Here is a 23,655-nt window from a genome sequence, read left to right on the forward strand (position 1 = left end):
TCCATGGATAGAAAGACTTGTAATCCTTAAAAGATAATAAAATTTGTAAAATTTTCAATCAAAAAATAAACTGGTAGCCCACCATTGTTAATGCTAATAATTACTTACACAATGCTCATGGGTGCTGAAGCCTATAAAATCAGTCGCACCCAAGCGCCAGCAGAGGGCGACAAAACTCCAAAAAACATAAGTAACAAGTTGGCATTGCACTGTGCTGTCATTTTAATGTTTGAGCAGGGCATGTGCGTTAATTGCGTCAAATATTTTAACGTGATTAACTTAAAAAAAATAATTACCGCCCGTTAACGCGATAATTTTGACAGCCCTATTAATAACATCAAATATTACATAATACACCAAAGTATATCAGTAGGCGTTTCCTTAAGTCTTTCTTATAGTTTTCCCCCTGAACTTTTTACTGCAATAATATAATGAAAACCTGAAATTATGGCTTTTAGTTTTGGCCACCCCAAGATTTTGAGTGGCCCCATCTGGCCACCCCTATAAAAAATTTCTGGAGGCGCCACTGAAAACAGGGAAATTTTAAATGAACATCCAGCTGGTTGCTTATAAATTCTGCCTAGGTTTATCAAAATTATGAGCACAGCTCTTGGGAGTAGCCATCAATGGTGGGATAAGTGACTCCATTGCCAACCGTTTTTCTTGTTTTAATTTAACTACACGTCCATCAATTCTGTCACTAGACGTCACGGTTGGATATAATCCCGCCCTGCCCGCTCCTTTGATTGTTCACGCACCGGGCTAGCCGGTTGTGTGTGGCAAGACCATGAGAGAAGAACACTTTAGAATTGTTGAAGAGACATAAGTCAAATGCGAAGGGCCAACTTTTGATAATGTCACGTCGGAGAGTGGGCAACTCGTGAAGCGTACCTGGCCACTACCATCCGCCGTTGCCAAGGTTTCCGTGTACGCGCTGCCTGCCTGCTTGCGCGCGCCTCACTCCGTTGGCAGACATGGCGGCAGACCTCCAGCCCGAGTGGATTTGCGGTCTGCCTTCATCCTGGAGTTATGGGCTCACTCGTGACGGACGCGTCTTCTTCGTCAAGTAAGTGTCTCCCAAAAGAAGTAAAGGGCGCCTGTTCACAAACGGCTGCCCTCGGCGCATTCGAAAAAAGTCGTCGAGTGCTAATGTAATGCGTCCCGCTGTCTCCACAGCGAAGAAGCCAAGAGTACAACCTGGCTGCATCCTCTCAATGGCGAGGCGGTCGTTACCGGACACAGGAAAACTCCAGGTGCAGCTGCACTTTGCTCCGCTCTAATACTTGTCGTCATGGCTAGTTCTTGCCCAAACCTTTTAATCTAACTCTTACATTTTACTAGTGAGCGAGGCGGTGACATCCGCACTGTCTGTTTAATGGGCTGTGACAAAGTGGAAGCTCCGATATGCCCACCTTTAACCAAGTCGTGACACTTACTCTCGAGGTGGCAATGGCCGACAACACTAATTTCATTATCATCGTACAATTATTTGTTTTCTTTAAATCATTTTAAGATAGCTAGCTTGTCCCAAACTACCTTCTGTTTAATTTTTCGTTGCTATTCTAATCCATTGCTGTTAGCTGATTAGTATTTTTGATTACACAGCAACTGCCTGCCTCGTATTTATTTATTTATTTATGTTTGTAAATTGCTGATTCCTTTGCGGTTTATATTGATGACTAATCAGTTATTGGTCAGGGCCAGTACAAAATGTGAAACACAAATTCAAATCACAATTCACCTGCCAACCCCTGCATTACCCCTCTCCCTCTCCCTGACTTTTAAAATGAAACAAACAAATCAAATCAAATCATAGAAAATGATTGACATTCTAATTCACTAACGACCACAAACAACTATTCAAACACAATTACAAACCAATGCTGCTATTTTGATTGTGAATGGTATTCACAACTGGCTTGTCTGAATTTCACAGATTTACCCACCGGATGGGAAGAAGGATATACGTTTGAGGGTGCAAGATGCTTCATCAAGTGAGTGACACCCCCAAGTCACAATTTTACCCAAATGAATATCAGAAATACAGTAAATACTGTATGATCCAAAATATCTGCATTGTTGTTGGGCCTGTACAATATATCATTTGAATATCGCCATCGAGATATGCGCCATGTGCAATAGTCCTATCGCAGGATGTGCGATTATTAGGGCTGATGCTATCGAATATTTTAGTAATCGAGTAATCGACTGAAAATCCAATCGATTAATCGAGTAATCGGATAAAACATATTTTTTAGGTAAAGAGCAATTATAACTAGGCCTGCAAGCAGGACTGAACGGGCCCTCGCAATCTAGCGCAACTCGGACGTCACGCAACTCGGACTGTGTGCAGGTCAGGGTGGTGGCAGATCCTCCTCTCTAATCATCTCATTAGAACCTAACATGCTCGAAAGTCGCCTATTTACATTCCCACACCCAAGAGATAAAAACCCCTATTGGAGAGAGTACTACAAAAAAGGAGCCACTACTGAGCTGTGCAGCCAAGCCCTTATTCAAAACCAAAATTAATCTTCTAACTGGGCCAATTCGACCAAGTGTGCCAACTATTGTGGCTCTATAAGCTCCCTGAGTCTCTGAAAAAAAATATTTCCTTTAAATGGCGAACAAAGGGTCGTCACGGCAACAGACAGAGACACGTGGACATGGGCCGTAAAAAAGTATTTTAATAGGTCTTGAAACTACAATGACCAACATGAAAAGAACTGGACATGTTTTGGAAAAACGAGTGACTTTCTATCGCCACTAGTTGGCGCTGTAGGGTTGATGCAAATGACCCCTACAAGGCCCTTCAGGGTATGACTCTCAACAAGCACGGGAAGTTTGGCGCAGATATCTTGTATATCTGCCGAGTTATGACTGTTTAAAGTTTTTGGAGAGAAAAATTGTTGACAGTCATTTTCACTTTCCTGTTTGGACCCCTCCGCTTCAACGAAACTTCAATATTTTTTATCAGGCACCTGAAGACAGGTCTTAAGGTTTCCCTTATGCAGGTTTGAGGTAGATTGATTTTTTCCCTTTAGAGGAGGAGTGTGTCCCGTAAAAAAGGGCATTTCCTGTTCCCACTAGGAGGCGCCAGGCACAAATGGTAAATTTTCAATCCAGTCCTGCTCAGGCTGGTATACCTCACACACATGCCAGATTTAAAATAGATTGAACGTTGTATGAGGGAGTTATCAGTCATTTTCCGAATTCGGTGTTTTGGCGAAAAAATGGAAGAATTTGGCGCCCCGCCCAGGTCAGGCCCATGAATGAAAACACACCATTTTTATAACTTAAGATTTCATATGCCTCATGAACAGTCTCACCAATTTTGAGAATGATCAAACAAATTCCCTAGGTGCCAAGGTGTAAAATGTGCACACTGTAAATCGATAAAAAGTTCACATTCAATCCAAAATACCCGATTTCCTGTAGGATTTGGAATGTGTGTGCAAGAGACTTTTTGGAGCAGTTTTGCACAAAGTTTTGACTCTCCAAATTTCATCACTCTATGTTAGAAAAACCTAAATGGAGAGACCTTTTTGAAAATTTCAAGGGGGCGCCACTGAGCCATTTTGTTAAATTTTTTCGTAACGTTGCAAGATTATCGAACGTTATCCAAAGCCGCATGTATGTGCAAATTTTGGTGAGTTTTTATGCATGTTCAAGCCTCCAAATGTAAACTCCTACTGTGAACCGATAAAAATTTCACATTCGATCAAAAATACCCGATTTCCTGTTGGATTTGGAATACGGGTGCAAGAGACTTTTTGGAGCAGTTTTGCACAAGGTATCGACTCCCCAAATTTCATCACTCTCTGTTAAAAAAACCTAATAGGAAACGCCTTTTTGAAAAATTCAAGGGGGCGCCACTGAGGCATTTTGCTACATTTTTTCGTAACATTGCAAGATTATCGAACGTTATCTAAAGCCGCATGTATGTGCAATTTTTTACGAGTTTTTGTGCATATTCAAGCCTCCAAATGTAAACTCCTACTGTGAACCCATGAAAATTTCACATTCGATCCAAAATACCCGATTTCCTTTTGGATTTGGAATATGGGTGCAAGAGACTTTTTGGAGCAGTTTTGCATAAGGTATCTACTCCCCAAATTTCCTTGCTCTATGTTGAAAAAACCCAATAGGAAAGGCCTTTTTTAAAACTTCTTTCTGTCGCCACTAGTTGGCACTGTAGAGTTGATGCAAATGACCCCTACAAGAACCTTCAGGGTATGACTCTCAACAAACACGGGAAGTTTGGCGCAGATATGTTGTATATCTGCCGAGTTATGACTGTTCAAAGTTTTTTGCGTGACAAATTGTTGAAGTTCATTTTCACTTTCCTGTTTGGACCCCTCCGCCTCAACGAAACCTCAATATTTTTCATCAGGCATCTGAACACATGTCTTAAGGCTCCCCTGATGCAGGTTTGAGGTCAACAGATTTTTTTCCCTTGGAGGAGGAACCTGTCTCGTAAAAAAAGGCATTTCCTGTTCTCACTAGGGGGCGCTAGACCTAATGGGTAATATTTCAATGCACTCGTGTTAAGGGTGGGATACCGCATATACATGGCAGATATGAAAAAGATTGAAAGTTGTGTCAAGGAATTATTAGCCATTTACTGAATTCGGTGTTTTGCCGAAAAAATGGCCGACTTTGGCACCACGCCCAGGTCAGACCCGTGAATGAAAACACACCATTTTAGAAACTTAAGATCTCATATGTCTCCTGAACAGTCTCACCAATTTTGAAGATGATCCAACTAACTCCCTCGGCGAAAAGGTCTCAAATGTGCACCCTGTAAATCGATAAAAATTTCATATTTGATCCAAAATAACCGATTTCCTGTTGGGTTTGGAATATGCGTGTAAATGCTTTTTTGGAGCGGTTTTGGACAAGGTATAGACCCCCCAAATTTCATTGCTCTACGCTGACAGACCCTAATGTTATAGGCCAATTTTAAAATTTCAAGGGGGCGCCACTGAGCCATTTTGTTATATTTTTTTGCAACGTTGCAAAATTATCGAAATTTACAATTTTCCGGACGTATGTGCAAATTTTGGTGACTTTTCGTGCATGTTCAGGCCTCCAAATTGGCCGTTTTCATTTGCCCTGAAAAAAAAAAAAAAAAAAAAAAAAAAATAAAATAATCCTTTGCAAAACAATAGGGCCTTCGCACGCTTAGTGCTCGGGCCCTAAATATACATGAGAAAAAAAGACATTTCATTTAATATTGAACCATTTTCAGTCAATCAATCTCTTTATGTACATTGTTGAAAACAGCCAACAATTGCCTCTCAGACTTGACTAGAATAAAATAAAAAAGACCAATTTACTGCTTTCACTCCAAAAACTTTTAGATCTTATAAAAAATATATATATTTCTTACCTAAAAATGCCATTACGCTTGATAACACACATCACTTAAAAGTTAGGTGTTTTTCCCACATGTTTCAATTGAATTTCCATTTGTGTCAAGCCATTTTTAAGTTCTAGTTAAGTTTTAAGTTAGTCTAAACTATAAGTCCTGATAGGATTTTGAGTTTTTGCAGTGTTCAAAATAAATGTATTGTAACATATCAGGTTATAATATGGCGGGGATATTTGCATGCATTCCTGAATGTACCGCGTGACGTGCGGGGGTGAGGGAGGTGCGGGAGAGAGAGAGACGTGCCTTCCTGTTGTTCTTGTCGTTCTACAAGTTCCCCAAAAAAATAATTGCAACCTAACGAAGCAGGTGACTCTTTGTCAACCTTACAGTATGATACCTGCTGTATTGGAGCACATTAGGGGCCAGTGCTACTTGGTGTTTTATCCAGCATTGACTACTGAGCTAAAATTGACAGTTAGCTTTATCATATTTTTATTTTACACCCTCATCACTGTACAGCGCTATGTTTCACAGATTAAATAAAGCCTATATGTAAGACACGTTAGCCACGCATCAACAGTGGTCTTAATAGAAACCTAGCCCTCCGCACGGCTAACGTTACGTACGTGAGCGAGTGACAGTAACGTTAATCTTATTTATTAGCGCTGAGAAGTGTACTGCTTTAAGATGGCGGCTGTTTACTAACACCGCTGACTCTGTCATTTCGTATCTAGTTCAACATACATGTGATATCTATGAGACGCATCAGAAGGTACCTGCTACCACCGCATCATGCGGGCTAGTTTTTAGCAACGACGGTGTAGTTTGTAGCAGCTGTCGGCTGCAGAAAGTTTTTATTTTATTTTATTGCTTCTTCCTCTACGCATGTGACGTCACCACGTTGTCCCGCATTAAAAGTAGTCCGGGCAAAACGTGTTGCTTAGAGCTGGCAAAATTAAACGATTCCTCGAGGTGAATAAAATTACTCGGATTAGTTTTTAAACTTGAGTTACTCGAGTTGCTCGAGTATTCGTTTCAGCTCTAGCGATTATTATTATTATTTTGAACACGTAAACTTTTGGTTTGCTTCATAAAAGCAGCAAGTGTGCAGAGACAGGGCTACATGGATCCCTTTAACTTATAGCAATCTTCATCATTCACAGATAAACCCCCTTAGCCTGGATTCAACGGTAATATATGAATACAATCATATATCGCAGTTTTGCAGTCTTTTGCACTTTCATTTTTTTTTTTAAATAAGAAAAGAAATGAATTTTTAAAATAAATATATAATGAATACATAAATAAATTGAAGCACCTTAATTCTAATGCAACAATAAAAATTACAGAAACTAAGATAACATTTTTCTAATGAAGGCTATGATAAATTGCTTAAAGAATATAAAATGAAGAACAAATTAGGAATACAAGGATAAATGAGGAAAACAATGGAGAAACTCAGGAAAAAAATCTAATAAAATAATGAATGCAATAAATTGTTATAAAAAACATTATGAGTCAACTAAAATCTTCCCAAACAGAGCTATTCAAGTCATCTGGTGAAAATTCTAATCTTGCAATATATATCGCATTATACTGCAAACCCCTAAAAGTCGAAATGTAAGTTTGTTCCAATGTCATTCAGCCTTGATTGTTGTATAAATTTCCTGGTTGTGAATTTGTTAGTTCTGCTCTCCATATCTGTTCACGAGTGGCCTTTCAAACAGTTAATGTGGTTAATGATTACACATAGAAAGGTTGCGTTAGTACATGGCAGACATGGGCAAAGTGTGGTTGTTGTCTTTATGAGCAGACTTCTTTGCCCTCAGCCCACTTAAAGAGCTTGAGCTATGTAATCAGGTCTGTTATCCTTCTCCCGTTTTAGTGTACAGTGTATTCACACTTTGAAATGCTGCTTTTTTTAAATAGATGAAAAACAGTTCTCAGGTTTGTGCCAGCCTGCAGCATTACAGCAATTTGAAGAGCTGTTGAGATGTTCTGTTCGCTCGGCTTGAAGACTTGGATATACATAAATTATTTCAGTCGCTGGCTGCAGTCAGGTTTCCGTCCAAATGGTTTGCTAATCTTAAATCCATTTTTTGAAAATCCGTAAAACAAAAATGTTTCGTAAATTGTTTTTGTTCTTCTACTTAGCACTGCAGTTTGGTGTCCTCTAAAACAGGTGTGTCAAACTCATTTTGGTTCGCGGGCCAGATTAATGGCAATAAGATCTCATGTGGGCCAAACAAGTTTATTTTTGGCCAAATGGCTGGCACTGACTGCGCTTGACGTCCAATAAAATTTGCCGGGAGGGGTGAATGAACGTTCGTTGCCGTCAATTACACTGAAAGACCTTCAGTCCAGGCCATCCAGTTTAGGTCAAGAGTACATCGATCATTGTCAGTGGAAGCCAAAGAGTTCATTTTGGGTCACTTGTAATTTTAGGGTACTTACACTGACATTTGCACTTCACTTCCTGTACATTTTGGGGTATCTCGGGGTCACGTCCTGTACATTTTAGATAATTTTCTGTTGGTCATTTTTGGGTCACTTCCTTGATAACTCATTGGCTGCCATTGACGATGCTAGACGTTCAATCCATTTTGTGTCATATTGCACGCACTCGATCACACAAATCACAAATCTCTGATTTTATGGCAGCGATGTCAAGATAAAAGCATGTGATTTTGTATGTACAGTATTAGAGCTGAAACGAATACTCGAGCAACTCGAGTAACTCGAGTTTAAAAACTAATCCGAGTAATTTTATTCACTTGGAGGAATTGTTTAATTTTGCCAGCTCTAAGCATCACGTTTTGCCCGGACTACTTTTAATGCGGGACAACGCGCTAACGTCACGTGCGTAGAGGAAGAAGCACAAAAAAAAAAAAAAAAAAACTTCAGCCGACAGTCGCTACAAACTACGCCGACGTTGCTAAAAACTACGCCCGCATGATGCTAGTGTGGTGGCAGGTAGTGTCCGATACGTCTCAACGATATCGCATGCATTTAGGACTAGATGCGAAATGACAGACTTGGCCACGTCTGGGCAGCGTTAGTAAACAGCCGCCATCTTTAAGCAGTAGACTTCACAGCGCTAATAAATATAACGTTACTGTCACTCGCTCACGTAATGGTAGCCCTTCGGAGGGCTAGGTTTCTATTGATTATGACCACTGTCGATGCGTGGCTAACGTGTCTTACATACAGACTTTATTTAATCTGTAAAAACACAGCGCTGTAGAGTGATGAGGGTATAAAATTAAAACATAATAAAGCTAACTGTCAGTTTTAGCTCAGTAGTCATTGCTGAATAAAACACCAAGTAACACTAGTCCCTAATGTGCTCCAATACAGCAGGTATCATACATTTATTTTGAACACTGCAAACATTCAAAATCCCATCAGTACTTAAAGTTTAGACTAACTTAAAACTTAAATAGAACTTAAAAATAGCTTGACACAAATGGAAATTTAATTGAAACACGTGGGAAAAACATGTAGCTTTCAAGTGATGTGTGTTATCAAGCATAATTACATTTTTAGGTAAGAAATATGTTTTTTTGTTTTTTTTTTGTTTTCTAAGATCAAGAAGTTTTTTGAGTGAAAGCAGTGAATTTTTTTTCTAGTCACATCTGAGATGCAATTGTTGGCTGTTTTCAACAATGTACATCGAAAATAAAGACATTGAGTGACTGAAAATGGTTCAATATTGGATTAAATGTCTTTTTTTCTCATGTATATTTATAATTGCTCTTTACCTAAAAAAATGTTTTATCCGATTACTCGATTAATCGATAGAATTTTCATTCGATTGCTCGATTACTAAAATATTCGATAGCTGCAGCCCTACACAGTATGAATAAGCTACAATGAGCCTGTCAGGCAGAACAACCTCGCAGGTCAGAACTGACCCCCGCTTATTTGACACCCCTGCTTTAAAACATGAGGTAAATATTAATTACAGCATAAAATTATGTTGCCATTCCCGCTAAATATTTTTTTGCCACAAATGACTAGACAAGGTACAGATGTGGTGTTTTCCTGTGAGGCAATCCTTTTCGTGGTATCCTTTTGAAAATCATGCAGTTTTCTAACATGGCTCTGGCAACTTACTACAGCTGTAAAATATGCATGTGTATTCCATTATTAGACGCTAATCACTCGTGACTCATGAATGAAAGAAGAAGCGTCTTTGTACATGAAGAAGTACAGTAATATTTAAGGAAGAAGGACACTTTCTTGATCAATTGATGATGAATTTTCCCGCCAATTCAAGAAACTGAAATGTTGATCCTTAGTTGTAATCATCCTTAGTTTGCCATATCAATGCTATGTTGTAGAGGTGGACACTTGGTAGTCCATCTCACATTCCTGACCTTGGTTTTTGTGCCACGCGTTTAGTATATGTTTAATATGTACTTTGTAAAGAGAAACAAGGGGGTCACTATCTTGCTAAGACAATTCGACATGGTCACCTCCAGGGTGGGGGGGGGGTCCAACCGACAACCTCTGGGTTGGGGAAGTAATAGTCCTCCACTGAGCCATGTCACCCAATAAGTGTCAAGTATGTGTGCAGAAGCAATATAACAAGAAACTTGTTTCATCGTTGTTACTTTTTCCAGTCCCTCAATTTGGCTGTCCAACATGCATTGTGCCAGAACACGCAGGAGAAACTTGGTCATATTGCTTGTGTTTCCTTAAAAACAAGGGACTTGACTTTGCATGGCAGTCGATAGAAAAGTTGTGCTACTATGAATTCACTCTCACACTTGACTTTCTTATGAATTTGAGCAGCTCCATGTGGCAGGCTGTCAGGCAGTCAAGCTGAAAGTCAGTCAGTCAGTCACTTTGTTTTATCATTTGTAACATTCACTGCAACCTCCCGTACACCACACCTATCAGCTGAAAACAAACACGCTGCCACTATTTCCTCAATCCTACTCAATATCAATAGTTGATAAGTTTGAGGGTTTACCCTGATTTCATGAATGAGTGATTATGAAATGGGTTGGATCATCTTTTGCTCTATGACTGGTGTGTATTGATTGTTTGACAAGTGAGAAGCACAATTAACTGTGGGGCAAATAAGTATTTAGTCAACCACCAATTGTGCAAGTTCTCCTACTTGAAAAGATTAGAGAGGCCTGTAATTATCAACATGGGTAAACCTCAACCATGAGAGACAGAATGTGAAAAAAAAAGAAAAGAAAATCACGTTTTTTGAGTTTTAAAGAATTTATTTCGAAATTAGAGTGGAAAATAAGTATTTGGTCACCTACAAACAAGCAAGATTTCTGGCTGTCAAAGAGGTCTAACTTCTTCTAACGAGGTCTAACGAGACTCAACTCATTACCTGTATTAATGGCACCTGTTTTAACTCATTAAAGAGACAAAATGGTAGACCTGCACCAGGGTGGGAAGACTGAATCTGCAATAGGTAAAGCGCTTGGTGGAAAGAAATCAACTGTGGGAGCAATTATTAGAGAATGGAAGACATGCAAGACCACTGATAATCTCCCTCGATCTGGGGCTCCATGCAAGATCTCACCCCGTGGCGTCAAAATGATAACAAAAACGATGAGCAAAAATCCCAGAACCACACGGAGGGACCTAGTGAATGACCTAAAGAGAGCTGGAACCAGAGTAACAAAGGCTGCTATCAGTAACACAATGCGCCACCAGGGACTCAAATCCTGCACTGCCAGACGTGTCCCCCTGCTGAAGCCAGTACACGTCCAGGCCCGTCTGCGGTTGGCTAGAGAGCATTTGGCTGATCCAGAAAAGGACTGGGAGAATGTGTTATGGTCAGATGAAACCAAAATAGAACTTTTTGGTATAAACACAGGTTGTCGTGTTTGGAGGAGAAAGAATACTGAATTGCATCCAAAGAACACCATATCCACTGTGAAGCATTGGGGTGTAAAAATCATGCTTTAGGGCTGTTTTTCTGCAAAGGGACCAGGACGACTGATCTGTGTAAGGGAAAGAATGAATGGGGCCATGTATCGAGAGATTTTGAGTGAAAATCTCCTTCCATCAGCAAGGGCATTGAAGATGAGACGTGGCTGGGTCTTTCAGCATGACAATGATCCCAAACACACAGCCAGGGCAACAAAGGAGTGGCTTCGTAAGAAGCATTTCAAGGTCCTGGAGTGGCCTCGCCAGTCTCCAGATCTCAACCCCATAGAAAATCTGTGGGGGGAGTTGAAAGTCCGTGTTGCCCAACGGCAGCCCCAAAACATCACTGATCCAGAGGACATCTGCATGGAGGAATGGGCCAAAATACCAGCAACAGTGTGTGAAAAGCTTGTGAAGAGTTACAGAAAACGTTTGGCCTCCGTTATTGCCCACAAAGGGTAAATAACAAAGTATTGAGATGAACTTTTGGTTTGACCAAATACTTATTTTCCACCATGATTTGCAAATAAGTTATTTAAAAATCAAACAATGTGATTTTCTGTTTTTTTTCTCCACATTCTGTCTCTCATGATTGAGGTTTACCCATGTTGACAATTACAGGCCTCTCTAATATTTTCAAGTGGGAGAACTTGCACAATTAGTGGGTGACTAAATACTTATTTGCCCCACTGTATATGCACTGATGTGTAATTACCTGTAGCTGTGTGTCAATGTGCAGCAATTCTAAAGAGATACACGTGAAGGCATAAATCGCATGCAATTAAGTTACTCATAAAACTCATTCACAGCTCATTCTGTTGACACATTTTCTGACTAGCAGACAACACTGTTATTTAGTGGCTATGCTTTGCATAGTGTGGCCCAGAGTGTCTTAAAATGTGAAAACCTGCAACTCTTCTTCAGCACAAGAAGGCTCGACTTCCTCTTCATTTTCTAACTGTGTGCAGTTCTGCAGTCTGTTGACAGTGTTGACACTTCTGTGCATGATAGCACTTCAGATGTTGTGGTTGTGGGTTAATGTGGATTTTGCAGGGTAACAGACAAATGTCTGTCAGTATTTCCAGCCTTTTAGCCGGCTTAGCAAACTATAACACTGTTAGAAGTTGTCCAGAAAATTTGCTGCCCCAACCCCAGAAGTAAGTGTTGTTTGTGGATTGTAACCCAACAGTACCCTTATGTGTGTTTTTTTTTTTTAAAATCTCACCCTGCAACATAACTGCGTAACATCGAGGATCCCAGAATAATAGTTAATGAATAAAATCATCAAACTACCCGATGTTGTAGGCCTTCATGCGTACTTTATCCACAGTGTACTTCTTGAAGAAGCATTTTCAAGTTCTAAAGTCCAGTGGTGTTAATCGTGATAAAACTTTAATAATGAATCGTTTTCATGGGGCCTGTTACCTCTCGACTTGAGTGGTTGGAAAGACTGTTGTACATACACGCTCTGCCCAACAATTCTTAATTTCTCTCTGACTCACTCAAGGCAAAGCAAGGTAAATTTGTTTATACAACATAATTCAACAACACTAAAAGTGGTTTACACCACAAAAAAATTGTGAATCACAAATAAAATAATACAAATAATACATAAAATGCCCATTAAATTATCAAGACAGTTAAACAACTGAAACAGAAAATAGAAATAAAACAAAAAATGAATAAAAGCAAAAGTTAAAAACTTGAAATTTTGAAATATAAGAGCAGTTATGAATATGCTGTTGCAATAGCGTTTTTATTCCTGATTTAAAAGAGCTAACTATTTGAACACACTTCAGACCTGAATGGAACTTGTTCCAGAGGTGAGGAGCATAGTAATTGAATGGTGCCTCGCCCTGCTTGGTTCTTCTTCTTGGGACGCACAGCTGATGGTTTCCAGACGACGTTAGGAGTCCATATGCTTCGTAGGGATCAAACAAATACAGCGTGTATTTTGGCCATTAAGTGTTTTGTAGACCAGCAGTAATCTTTTAAAGTATATCCTTTAACTCACAGGAAACCAGTGTAACGATTTCATTACCGGTGTAATATGGTCCAGTTTCCGTGTATTTGTAATAACTCTGACAGAAGCATTCTGTATTAGTTCCAGCTTCCTGACTGATATTTTGTTGAGACCTGTAAATATGCCAATCCTATAGTCCAATCTACTAAAAATGAATGCATGGATAAGTTTTCCATGTCTGGTTTGGACAAATGCCCTGTACTGACTAAGCCCTGTACCTAGTCAAGTACTGGATGATAGGAGTTTGTTATGACGTGCGCCCAGTGTAGTTGAAGAAGCGAAGCAAACACAGCGAGTCCATTTCTCAGTTCCAATAGTTTATTTTGGTGGTGTCTTGTAACTTATCTCAAATGTTCTTTATCCAAATAAAAGTAACAAACCCAAACACTCAAAAACATATTCAAAACGGAACAAACAAAAATGAGTACAATCCATTCAAGCTCAATGCACTAAGCCACAGTCAAAAACTGTTTTGCCCCTCCTAACTACCAACACCTGTGCATGATTAGCTGTCATTTTAAGCCTACCGTGGCTGATTCCATGTCAGTAGAAAGACACGATTGACAGCTTCTAGTGGCAAGGAGTAAAATTACAAATAGTAACACAAATCATGAATATAGCTCTTACACGCCCCATAATTCTAACTATTTATTTTTAGGTGGCAGGGTTTTCCCCTAGGATTTTTTGAAGCTGCGGTGGTGGGCTGCATCGGAGTCGGACGGCCTCACCATGTCGTGCCACGGCAAAATTGCGTCATATCATGACAAATTAATTTTTTTTCACATTTTGTTACCCAAGAAGAACCATAACAAATATCTATTTGAAATATTTCATTAGCCAGGCTATTGTCGTAGCTCTGAGCTACGGTACATGTACGTAAAATGCGTAGCTGATTACAGCTACATTACCCTACGTAATAATACGACTTTTTTTTCTCGTAGCAATAGTACTACTTACATCTCATAGTCCTTAATGTACTACATTAACACAACAATACTAGTCCTTTTGTTAATGGACCAATGGCGTAGGTTTGCATAGGGACGCAAGGAACATAACACTTGGAACTTTTCAGGATGCTCAAATTGTTCCCACCAACTTTTGGGCAACCATATTTGCATTATATAATAAGTTCAGTTATAGAGGTCAATTAGATTGTCTTCACATATTTTGTAAGGATAGAATTGACCCTACCATTATTAAGTGAATTACTTTCATTATGTTCAGACTTACAATGACACCATTTTCCCCCTCAAACACACGTTTAATTGGCTGATGACTAGTTAAATTCCCTTGTTTTCAGTGTAAATCTACTAGAAATAAGCGAAATTATCTGCCAGTGCTTCAAGTAAATTTTACTCAGATTTCTTGAAATAAAAAAACAGCTATCTGAAAATAATCTTAACTTTTTATTTTAAGCAAAAAGTGGGTATATTTAATCTTTAATAAAAGCTTTTTTTTTCGTTAGAAATGTTCTTCTTTCAAGAAGTGATATTGTTCTAAACATAATTTGAAATAATTTCCCTCCCTTGATTTTGGTGAAAAAAATGACCAACCTTTAGATGTATGGGCTTAATAAGAACAAATGTTAATATTTACCTAAAGTAAATTGAATAATCTGACCCATTAATGTGTTAACTAGTCTTTAACACTCAAAACAAGATGGAAAAAAAATATTCGAATAGATTTAAGAAAAATTATCAGATTGAAACGTTATAAATTTGCAGTGTGAAGTTAGTACAAGTCAATACAGATTTATTTTTGCATTGATCATTTAGTTTATCAATTAATTAGGTTCATATTGGTGAGAAATTAAGCCATGATCCCCGTTCACCTAATCAGTTTGGTTTTATTAATGTCCTGTTCCCAGCAAAAAGTGTACATGCAGGTTATGCTGTTATAGCGTCCCCACCAATATTGAGACCAACCCTATGTCCTTGTAATGGAGCCATTTGAAGGTGCAGGGGGAAATTCTAATTGCCGTGTAAAGAGTTTTACTTGATTCGGTGAGAAGGTGAATTTTGTTGTTGTTGTTCGTGAACTACTTTTCCACACAAACGCTCATCGAGGTACCATTTAGCTTAGCAAGGAGAGGTAAGAGAGACATTTTTCGAGTGTCCCAGAGCTCGTGAAACTTTGGGGGAAAAAAAGCGCATTTATCAAGGTTTTGTCAGCCGTGATTGCACATATCCGTCCGCTGTAGCAGCCCTGCATTTTCTGCTATTGAATGCGCTGTTGACACATTAGCGCGGTGGCACTCTGACCCGCCGCTCGGCGCAAATTCATTCAAACTTACCTTTCCGTCCAAGACGGCCGTCCACCGCTCACTTTCGCCGAGAAGTCCGATCCAAAATACAGTAATGCCCCGGATGGGGGGAAGAAAGACAGGAGTCTGTATTGGCTTAGCCACTTAATTGTGGCAACAATAATAAAGAAAAAGAATAACAAAATAACGGCGGGCTTCCGCGACATGCGACCGCTATCTCGTTCCCGCTTCCCTCTACGTCACAGCTCCCAGTCCGATCGTCACTTTTTGAGATGGCCCCATATAGTAACGGACATTAAAATATACAGTATAATGAATAGGTTGCCGCTGAACCCTTCACATTTGGCTGCCGTTAGTTTGAAACGGCTTTAAAAAATAGATAAAATAAAAAAATAAAACATCTCCTTTGCATAGCGTGGCGGCTTTTATTTTGTTGTGGCGGTGCGCCACAATATTTAATTGGTAGGGGAAATCCTGGATGGTAATAGGCAAACTTAGTGATGCACAATAGATGGCTGTCGAAGTTTAGGTCTGAGTCATAATCACGCAAAGATTTCTGGCTCGATTTCTTCCCGTAAGTGACTTTTGCCAAAGTAAGTGCTGATCTTTGACCTTTCCTTTTTTAGCCCAAAATTGATCACCTCTGTCTTTCCTGCATTTAGCTGGCAAAAATTCTGGCACATCCATTAATTAGTTTGATGAATACATTTACTCAATGAAAATAAGAGACTATAGTCATGTGGGGATACTGGTATGTGGAGTTGTGTGTCATCTGCATAGATGTAATAGGAGATGTTGTACTGTTCCATAATCTAAGTTAAATGAAGCATATACTAGTAGATGTTGAATAGAAGCGGACTGGATATAATAAACTGGACCCTTGAGGAACCCTACATGTGAATGTGAAAAAAAGTTAAGGTAAGATGATAGGTATCTTGGAAAGTGTACAATTTGAGACTGTACTATAAGTCAAGTAGCTTGTAAAAGCTTCATAAAAGTGCCCAGGACCATGTGATTGGGGGACACCATGCACCACTTATTAATCTATTTATCTCACTGTTATTCAGTCTCACATTTCAATCATTTCATTAATAGTTTCAGTTAAGATCAAACACCCACTTTGTTTTTTCAGACCTTGAGTTAAGTAGATTATTCAAGTATCCCTCAGACCTGACACTTTTAATGCTGTAAAAAGATCTGACCCGCTCTAATGCCGGACGCATGTCTTGGCTGTCATCATCGGGTTACACAGTGTGAATATCGTGGAGCAGATTGTGCTGATGTCAGCTCTCCTGTGAATGGGAGAATGAGTGCAGGGCATTGGTATGATGGTGTGAAATTTGTATTTGATATGATTATTTTATATGTGTTTGACACTCTGCAGGCCTGTACAGTGCGATCGCTTTGCTCACATTTGTGCCTAAAAATAATGTGATGCGAGTAGAGAAAAAACGTTGGGAGCACGAGTGCGAGCACAGATTTTACCCTTTTAATTTGCATTTTACTCCTGCAAAATATAAGAGATTTGCAAGGAAATTGGCAGGAGAAATGCAGCAGGAGATGCTTTCTGAGTTTGACGGTATCTATTCCGAAGATATGCCAACAGCCATTGTTAGCAGAAACACTGTTAGCAAGATTTACAATTCCGATCAAAATGGCTTAAAATCTTCCCTTGGCTAACGCTAGAAGACAATCGTTTGTTCTATAAATATTGCAAACGGCAGAAGCAAACTCCGGTCAAGTCAGCGGACGTTCGTGTTCCTGTGGTCAAATGAGCGGCCCTTAAAATTAACACCCTCAACACTCTAAAACAGGGGTCCCCAACCTTTTTTGCACCACGGACGGGTGTGATTTGGGTCTTTTTTTTTTCACGGACCGGTGTTCTGTCAAATTTTGCACCCTTGTAAAATTTTGCTCTCAAAGCTTTTGTGGCGGTGAAAAAGCCATCTTTTATATTCAGTTGGACTCTCAATGTTATCCTTCTGTGCTAAAATATATTTTACATCATAAACATGCATGTGCAACACAAAAATGACGTGAATTAATGCTTAACGACACGGCGAAGTCGTTAAGTGAGAGAGCTGCGTGCAGTTGTTGTGTGCAGCTAACATGGCAAACGTAAGTTAATATCCCTTTCTTTAAAGAAATTTTGTAGTGTTTACTTTGGAATCGCTGCATTCGCGGCCATTTTTAACGTTACGCGCATGCAAAATTTGTCAGAACACCAGCAATGTGCGGCAGAAAAATACAGCAAATATAGGGTTAGGGTTTAGGGTTAGGTAACATTTGTTTTTATCCCCGTCGTGTTAAGTGCAGGGAAAATATAACTCACCCGCTGACTCAGTGGGAGGCCTGGGCTTGTTTTGTTGAGGTGGTTCCATCAATGTGTGATGGGAGAGTGAGAGAAGCCTGCTTCACAAAGATACGATTTTGGAAATTGTAGCACGGTTTCCAATGCTCTTCTAGCGATGTCAGGATATTCCAGGATGACTTGAATCCAGAACCTCGGTAGAGTTGTTGTCTCAAATGTATGTTTAAGGTCGCCGTCATTTGTGATCTCTACAAATTGATCCTCCTGTTGCACAGACATGCACGAATCACTCGGTTTATTCACAAACGGGTCACGAATCCACTCCTTCGCAGTTCGTTGGTCTTTAGTGATTGGGAATTAGCGTAGATTTAGTTTTTTTCGAGGTTGTAGGCTCATCTTCTGGCTCGTCAGGTGCCCTTTTCCCCTTAAAAAATCTGTCCAAAGACGTGTGTATTTCAGTAATTCTAGCGTGGTGGTGGTGGTGGTGGGGGGGGGTGTAATTATTTCCGGGAACAAGTGTGATTCGCCCGCCCTACGTCAGACATTATTATCAAGGACAAACGTACAGTGCCTTGCAAAAGTATTCGGCCCCCTTGAATCTTGCAACCTTTCGCCACATTTCAGGCTTCAAACATAAAGATATGAAATTTATTTTTTTTGTCAAGAATCAACAACAAGTGGGACACAATCGTGAAGTGGAACAACATTTATTGGATAATTTAAACTTTTTTAACAAATAAAAAACTGAAAAGTGGGGCGTGCAATATTATTTGGCCCCTTTACTTTCAGTGCAGCAAACTCACTCCAGAAGTTCAGTGAGGATCTCTGAATGATCCAATGTTGTCCTAAATGACCGATGATGATAAATAGAATCCAAATGTGTGTAATCAAGTCTCCGTATAAATGCACCTGCTCTGTGATAGTCTCAGGGTTCTGTTTAAAGTGCAGAGAGCATTATGAAAACCAAGGAACACACCAGGCAGGTCCGAGATACTGTTGTGGAGAAGTTTAAAGCCGGATTTGGATACAAAAAGATTTCCCAAGCTTTAAACATCTCAAGGAGCACTGTGCAAGCCATCATATTGAAATGGAAGGAGCATCAGACGACTGCAAATCTACCAAGACCCGGCCGTCCTTCCAAACTTTCTTCTCAAACAAGGAGAAAACTGATCAGAGATGCAGCTAAGAGGCCCATGATCACTCTGGATGAACTGCAGAGATCTACAGCTGAGGTGGGAGAGTCTGTCCATAGGACAACAATCAGTCATACACTGCACAAATCTGGCCTTTATGGAAGAGTGGCAAGAAGAAAGCCATTTCTCAAAGATATCCATAAAAAGTCTCGTTTAAAGTTTGCCACAAGCCACCTGGGAGACACACCAAACATGTGGAAGAAGGTGCTCTGGTCAGATGAAACCAAAATTGAACTTTTTGGCCACAATGCAAAACGATATGTTTGGCGTAAAAGCAACACAGCTCATCACCCTGAACACACCATCCCCACTGTCAATTATGGTGGTGGCAGCATCATGGTTTGGGCCTGCTTTTCTTCAGCAGGGACAGGGAAGATGGTTAAAATTGACGGGAAGATGGCTGCAGCCAAATACAGGAACATTCTGGAAGAAAACCTGTTGGTATCTGCACAAGACCTGAGACTGGGACGGAGATTTATCTTCCAACAGGACAATGATCCAAAACATAAAGCCAAATCTACAATGGAATGGTTAAAAAATAAACGTATCCAGGTGTTAGAATGGCCAAGTCAAAGTCCAGACCTGAATCCAATCGAGAATCTGGGGAAAGAGCTGAAGACTGCTGTTCACAAACACTCTCCATCCAACCTCACTGAGCTCGAGCTGTTTTGCAAGGAAGAATGGGCAAGAATGTCAGTCTCTCGATGTGCAAAACTGATAGAAACATACCCCAAGCGACTTGCAGCTGTAATTGGAGCAAAAGGTGGCGCTACAAAGTATTAACGCAAGGGGGCCGAATAATATTGCACGCCCCACTTTTCAGTTTTTTATTTGTTAAAAAAGTTTAAATTATCCAATAAATGTTGTTCCACTTCACGATTGTGTCCCACTTGTTGTTGATTCTTGACAAAAAATTAAAATTTTTTATCTTTATGTTTGAAGCCTGAAATGTGGCGAAAGGTTGCAAGGTTCAAGGGGGCCGAATACTTTTGCAAGGCACTGTATATATATACAAAACAAGATGTACTGCTAGCAGTCCAATCAATGTATTTCTATGACGACATTCAATCCTGTAGTATTATATCTAGAGTAGACAGGGATAGTGGTGTGTTAAGGGGCACGGGCCAAAGTTAGTTTGGCCATTATGCAGTCGTTAATAAATTATTATTTCTTTTGCGGCCCGGTACCAAATGCGCCACGGACCAGTACCGGTCCGCGGCCCGGTGGTTCGGGACCCCTGCTCTAAAATATATAACGTCACCATTGTCATCATTTAAAAATGAAATAAAGTTGGTTGATCTTAAAACTGCTCCATTTACATGTGCTTTATGCGTGCTGTCACGACAGTACAATATTATTTGATTCCTCTTAGCAACATGTTGTTTTATTAGATGGAAGGTTACAGTTCTCATTTTTGTGGCACTGTAAACCACAAATCTGAATAACTACTGGCCATGGTTGGTGAATCTTAGTAGTGGACCTCTCTGACTACTGCCATACTCAAAACTGTGCATTTTTACTCTACCAATATTTGGAAAAATGAATTAAAAGCCCTGCATGTGAACTTTAATCAGATTACAGTTCTCATTTTTGTGGTACTGTAAATCCACAATTTTGAATAAATTCAGTTCTGGCCAAGGTTGGTGATTATTAGTAGTAGACCTGATGGTGCTGCGTATATCAACTGGGGTTAAGAGCTCTAAAAGAAGAAGCCTGGCAGTATCAACAGAGGACCTAGTGAGGATCACTCTGGAGGGGCCAAGTCGAGAGGAGTTTAACCCAACTCCTGCTGTAGCTCGCTGGATGAAATCAGCCAAGCGTGCTCGGCGACTTGACTATAAGAAATGGGGCAACGATGTTTTTTGTCTTTAGAAACCAATGTAGTACGTGTATGTGTACATTGTTTGGTGTTTATCATAAAAGTGCACTATTAGCTATTAAAAAAAAAAAAAAAAAAGTGCTCCCAATTTTTTTTCTGTGCTCCTAAATTTATCATTTGAGAGCACCTTAGCTTGTGATGAAAGAGCTAAGCGTACAGGCCTGCTCTGGTACCCATTTTCTTCACTGCTTCCCCTACAACCAAAAACTGACCCACACTAACTATAGTAAATAATGGCACCCAACTCTAGATTTTGTATTGCTTTTTTATGATTGTCAAATCAGTTTAAAATATCTGAAAACTTGGCAAATTTGAAATCCTGGCAAAACATCTCCATTTTGGAACATAGTACTTATTATGCATGACACAGCTCATAGCTAGTCCCTTTTACATACTCTCTGTTATTCAAACTTAATGATTGTTCATGTGGTCTACCAGAACATGTCACTTTAGAAAGGCAAAATGCCAAATACGTAGTACCAAGTGTCTCTTTATTTTTCAATTTGCTATATCTCATTGAGTAGAGAGGAATGGGTCAATAGTAGCCAACGCATTAGCACTAATGTATTCAAGTAAATCCAGTGGCTTCTGGCTCTGCCCTCACTGTGATAAATTAGAAAATAGAAATACATCCAGGTATTTAGTGGTTTTGGCACATATACACTAGGAACACTACAGCAAAGTTTTTTCTCCTTTTAATCGTTCAGCATTTTTTCCAACCAAAATTTGATCAGTGTTCATAACTCTAACAAACAGTGGCTAGCAGACTTCCTTCCTGGTATTTGCTACTTTTTATTTTCCTTTGTTTCAATCTTTGCAAACATTTAGTGATTATTCGTAATTTGCATTGTCATTGCTTTTTGCCTATTATAAGAATAAATACTGTATGTCTATACCACTGGTAGCACAACTTTTCTCTGTGGATTTGATAGGACATGTCTAAACCTATATTTGCAGCTTAAACTCAGCAGGGCAGAACATAAAATGAGGCACAGGACTGAATTATTATGATTATTTTTAATTTTAGTTTTTGAGTGAATAAGAATTTTTTTTTTTATTATTATTTTTTAACACTTTTGTCATTGACTTCTACACATTTCTCTTGCTTATCATTTTTAGATTTTTATTTGGCATTTATAATGTTTACTAACCAGGGAGCCGTAACTGCACTAGTGTGCTGTGGAAAATGACCAAATTTAACTTAATTTGTCTAAATATTATTATTTGATAAGAACAAATGGATCTTTTTCCATCTGTATATGCCAGTGATGTATAATGACTAGCAAAGCAATGAAATCGCTTTCAGTTAGATGGCAAAATGTACAAGGAGACTGTGTCTCCACCTTTTGCCATTTATCTAAGTCATAGCTTCCAGTGAGTATATCAGTTTTAAGTCCAATTAAATAGGCCTAGATTTCATAATAAGTACAATTGTGAGTACCGGTAGTATGAGACAAGACTGATTAGCAATACTGATACTTTTGATGACATGATGCTTTTTGTGGCTTGATGGTACACTAAAAAAAAAAAATATATATATATATATATTTGCATTTTAGTTAAACAAATGTTTTTTTGTTTTTTTTTTGGTTCTTTAAAACATAAGTAGCGTTCTTGGTTTTCATTTTTCCTTCAAACGGCACTGCTGAATTGGTTTTCATGGAGCTTGTTCATGTAGCAAGTTTTGTGTACTTTTTTTCAAAAGTACATAGAGTTGAATATACATTACATTCTTTTTACCAATGAATATATCTATTTGAAGAGATTTGAAGCTAATTTAACTGCATAAAGATGGTCCATGGAGTAATTTTCTGGGAATTTGCTCCTGTTGTTTTGTGGAATAATTTGAACATTGATGCTAAATGTATATAGCACTAGTGTTGATAAAAAGATAAATACTAACTTTGTTTCTTTGGTTTCTAACAATGTTTTTTCTCGTTTAGGCTTGGAATAGAGCCAATTTTGACCAGCTTCTTTGACAAATGAACAAAGAAATGATAAGGAACAGCACAGTCTCACAGAGCATTAAGCCAGTCTGGTTCAATGACATTCTTGTCTTCGTCTCATACTGTACAGTAATATTTTTGAGAGCGTCCTTAGTGTGCAATTTGCAGCAGCATTAACATGAAACACGACATAAAATCAGAAATACTGTTAACTGTGCTCAGCAGTCACTGCTTTCATAAGGCTGCGCACTTGCACTGTTGTATTATTTAACAACCCAACCTGAAAAAGAAAGCGCCTAGTCACATCGAAATTTGGCCAATTGCCTTTTTTTTTTTCTAATTGAGATACTAGTAACTATAAAGTACCTCTCTACTGAGTTTGCCTTTCAAATGAATCATATAAATACATTAGTTTAGATGAGATTAGATTAGAGAACAAAAGATTTTTTATACACAATGAAACAAATCCAGAAGGGAGCAACATTATCCATTTATATGCCATCAGTAATATACAGAAATGGGTTTCACTGCAATGATAATATTCATAGTTGTCATCATCATTGTCCTCATCCATTGTTGCCTACACTTCTGTGACACTTGAAGGCACCACTGCCGTGAAATCAAAGGCATAAAGAATGGATTCTTTTTCACAGGCTTTAACAAGTGACTCTTTCATTGTTAAATGGTTCAGTAAATTTGAATACATAATTCTGGATGGAATACATAGTTCTCATTAAATTGAGAAGAGAAGAAAACCTTCAGAACTGT

At 39.1% G+C, this 23,655-nt stretch overlaps 1 protein-coding gene across 12 annotated transcripts in view; it reads left to right on the forward strand.

The window, feature by feature from the left end:
- The first annotated feature begins 584 nt into the window (after positions 1-584).
- The window catches only part of plekha5 (pleckstrin homology domain containing, family A member 5), a 148,538-nt gene continuing 125,467 nt past the window's right edge, over positions 585-23,655 (forward strand). For 4 of the 12 annotated variants that reach the window (XM_057837487.1, XM_057837489.1, XM_057837492.1 and 1 more), the window contains exons 1-3: positions 644-1,066; positions 1,177-1,253; positions 1,937-1,994. In XM_057837487.1, coding sequence (XP_057693470.1) covers positions 975-1,066; positions 1,177-1,253; positions 1,937-1,994 — 227 coding nt within the window. In that variant the 5' untranslated portion in view covers positions 644-974. Of the gene's footprint in view, positions 1,067-1,176; positions 1,254-1,936; positions 1,995-23,655 lie in introns of all 12 variants that reach the window. The other 8 variants (XM_057837498.1, XM_057837497.1, XM_057837486.1 and 5 more) reach the window with 5 other exon arrangements.

Source organism: Corythoichthys intestinalis, chromosome 5 (genome assembly GCF_030265065.1).
Source record: "Corythoichthys intestinalis isolate RoL2023-P3 chromosome 5, ASM3026506v1, whole genome shotgun sequence".
In the NCBI taxonomy this organism is placed as follows: Eukaryota; Metazoa; Chordata; class Actinopteri; order Syngnathiformes; family Syngnathidae; genus Corythoichthys; species Corythoichthys intestinalis.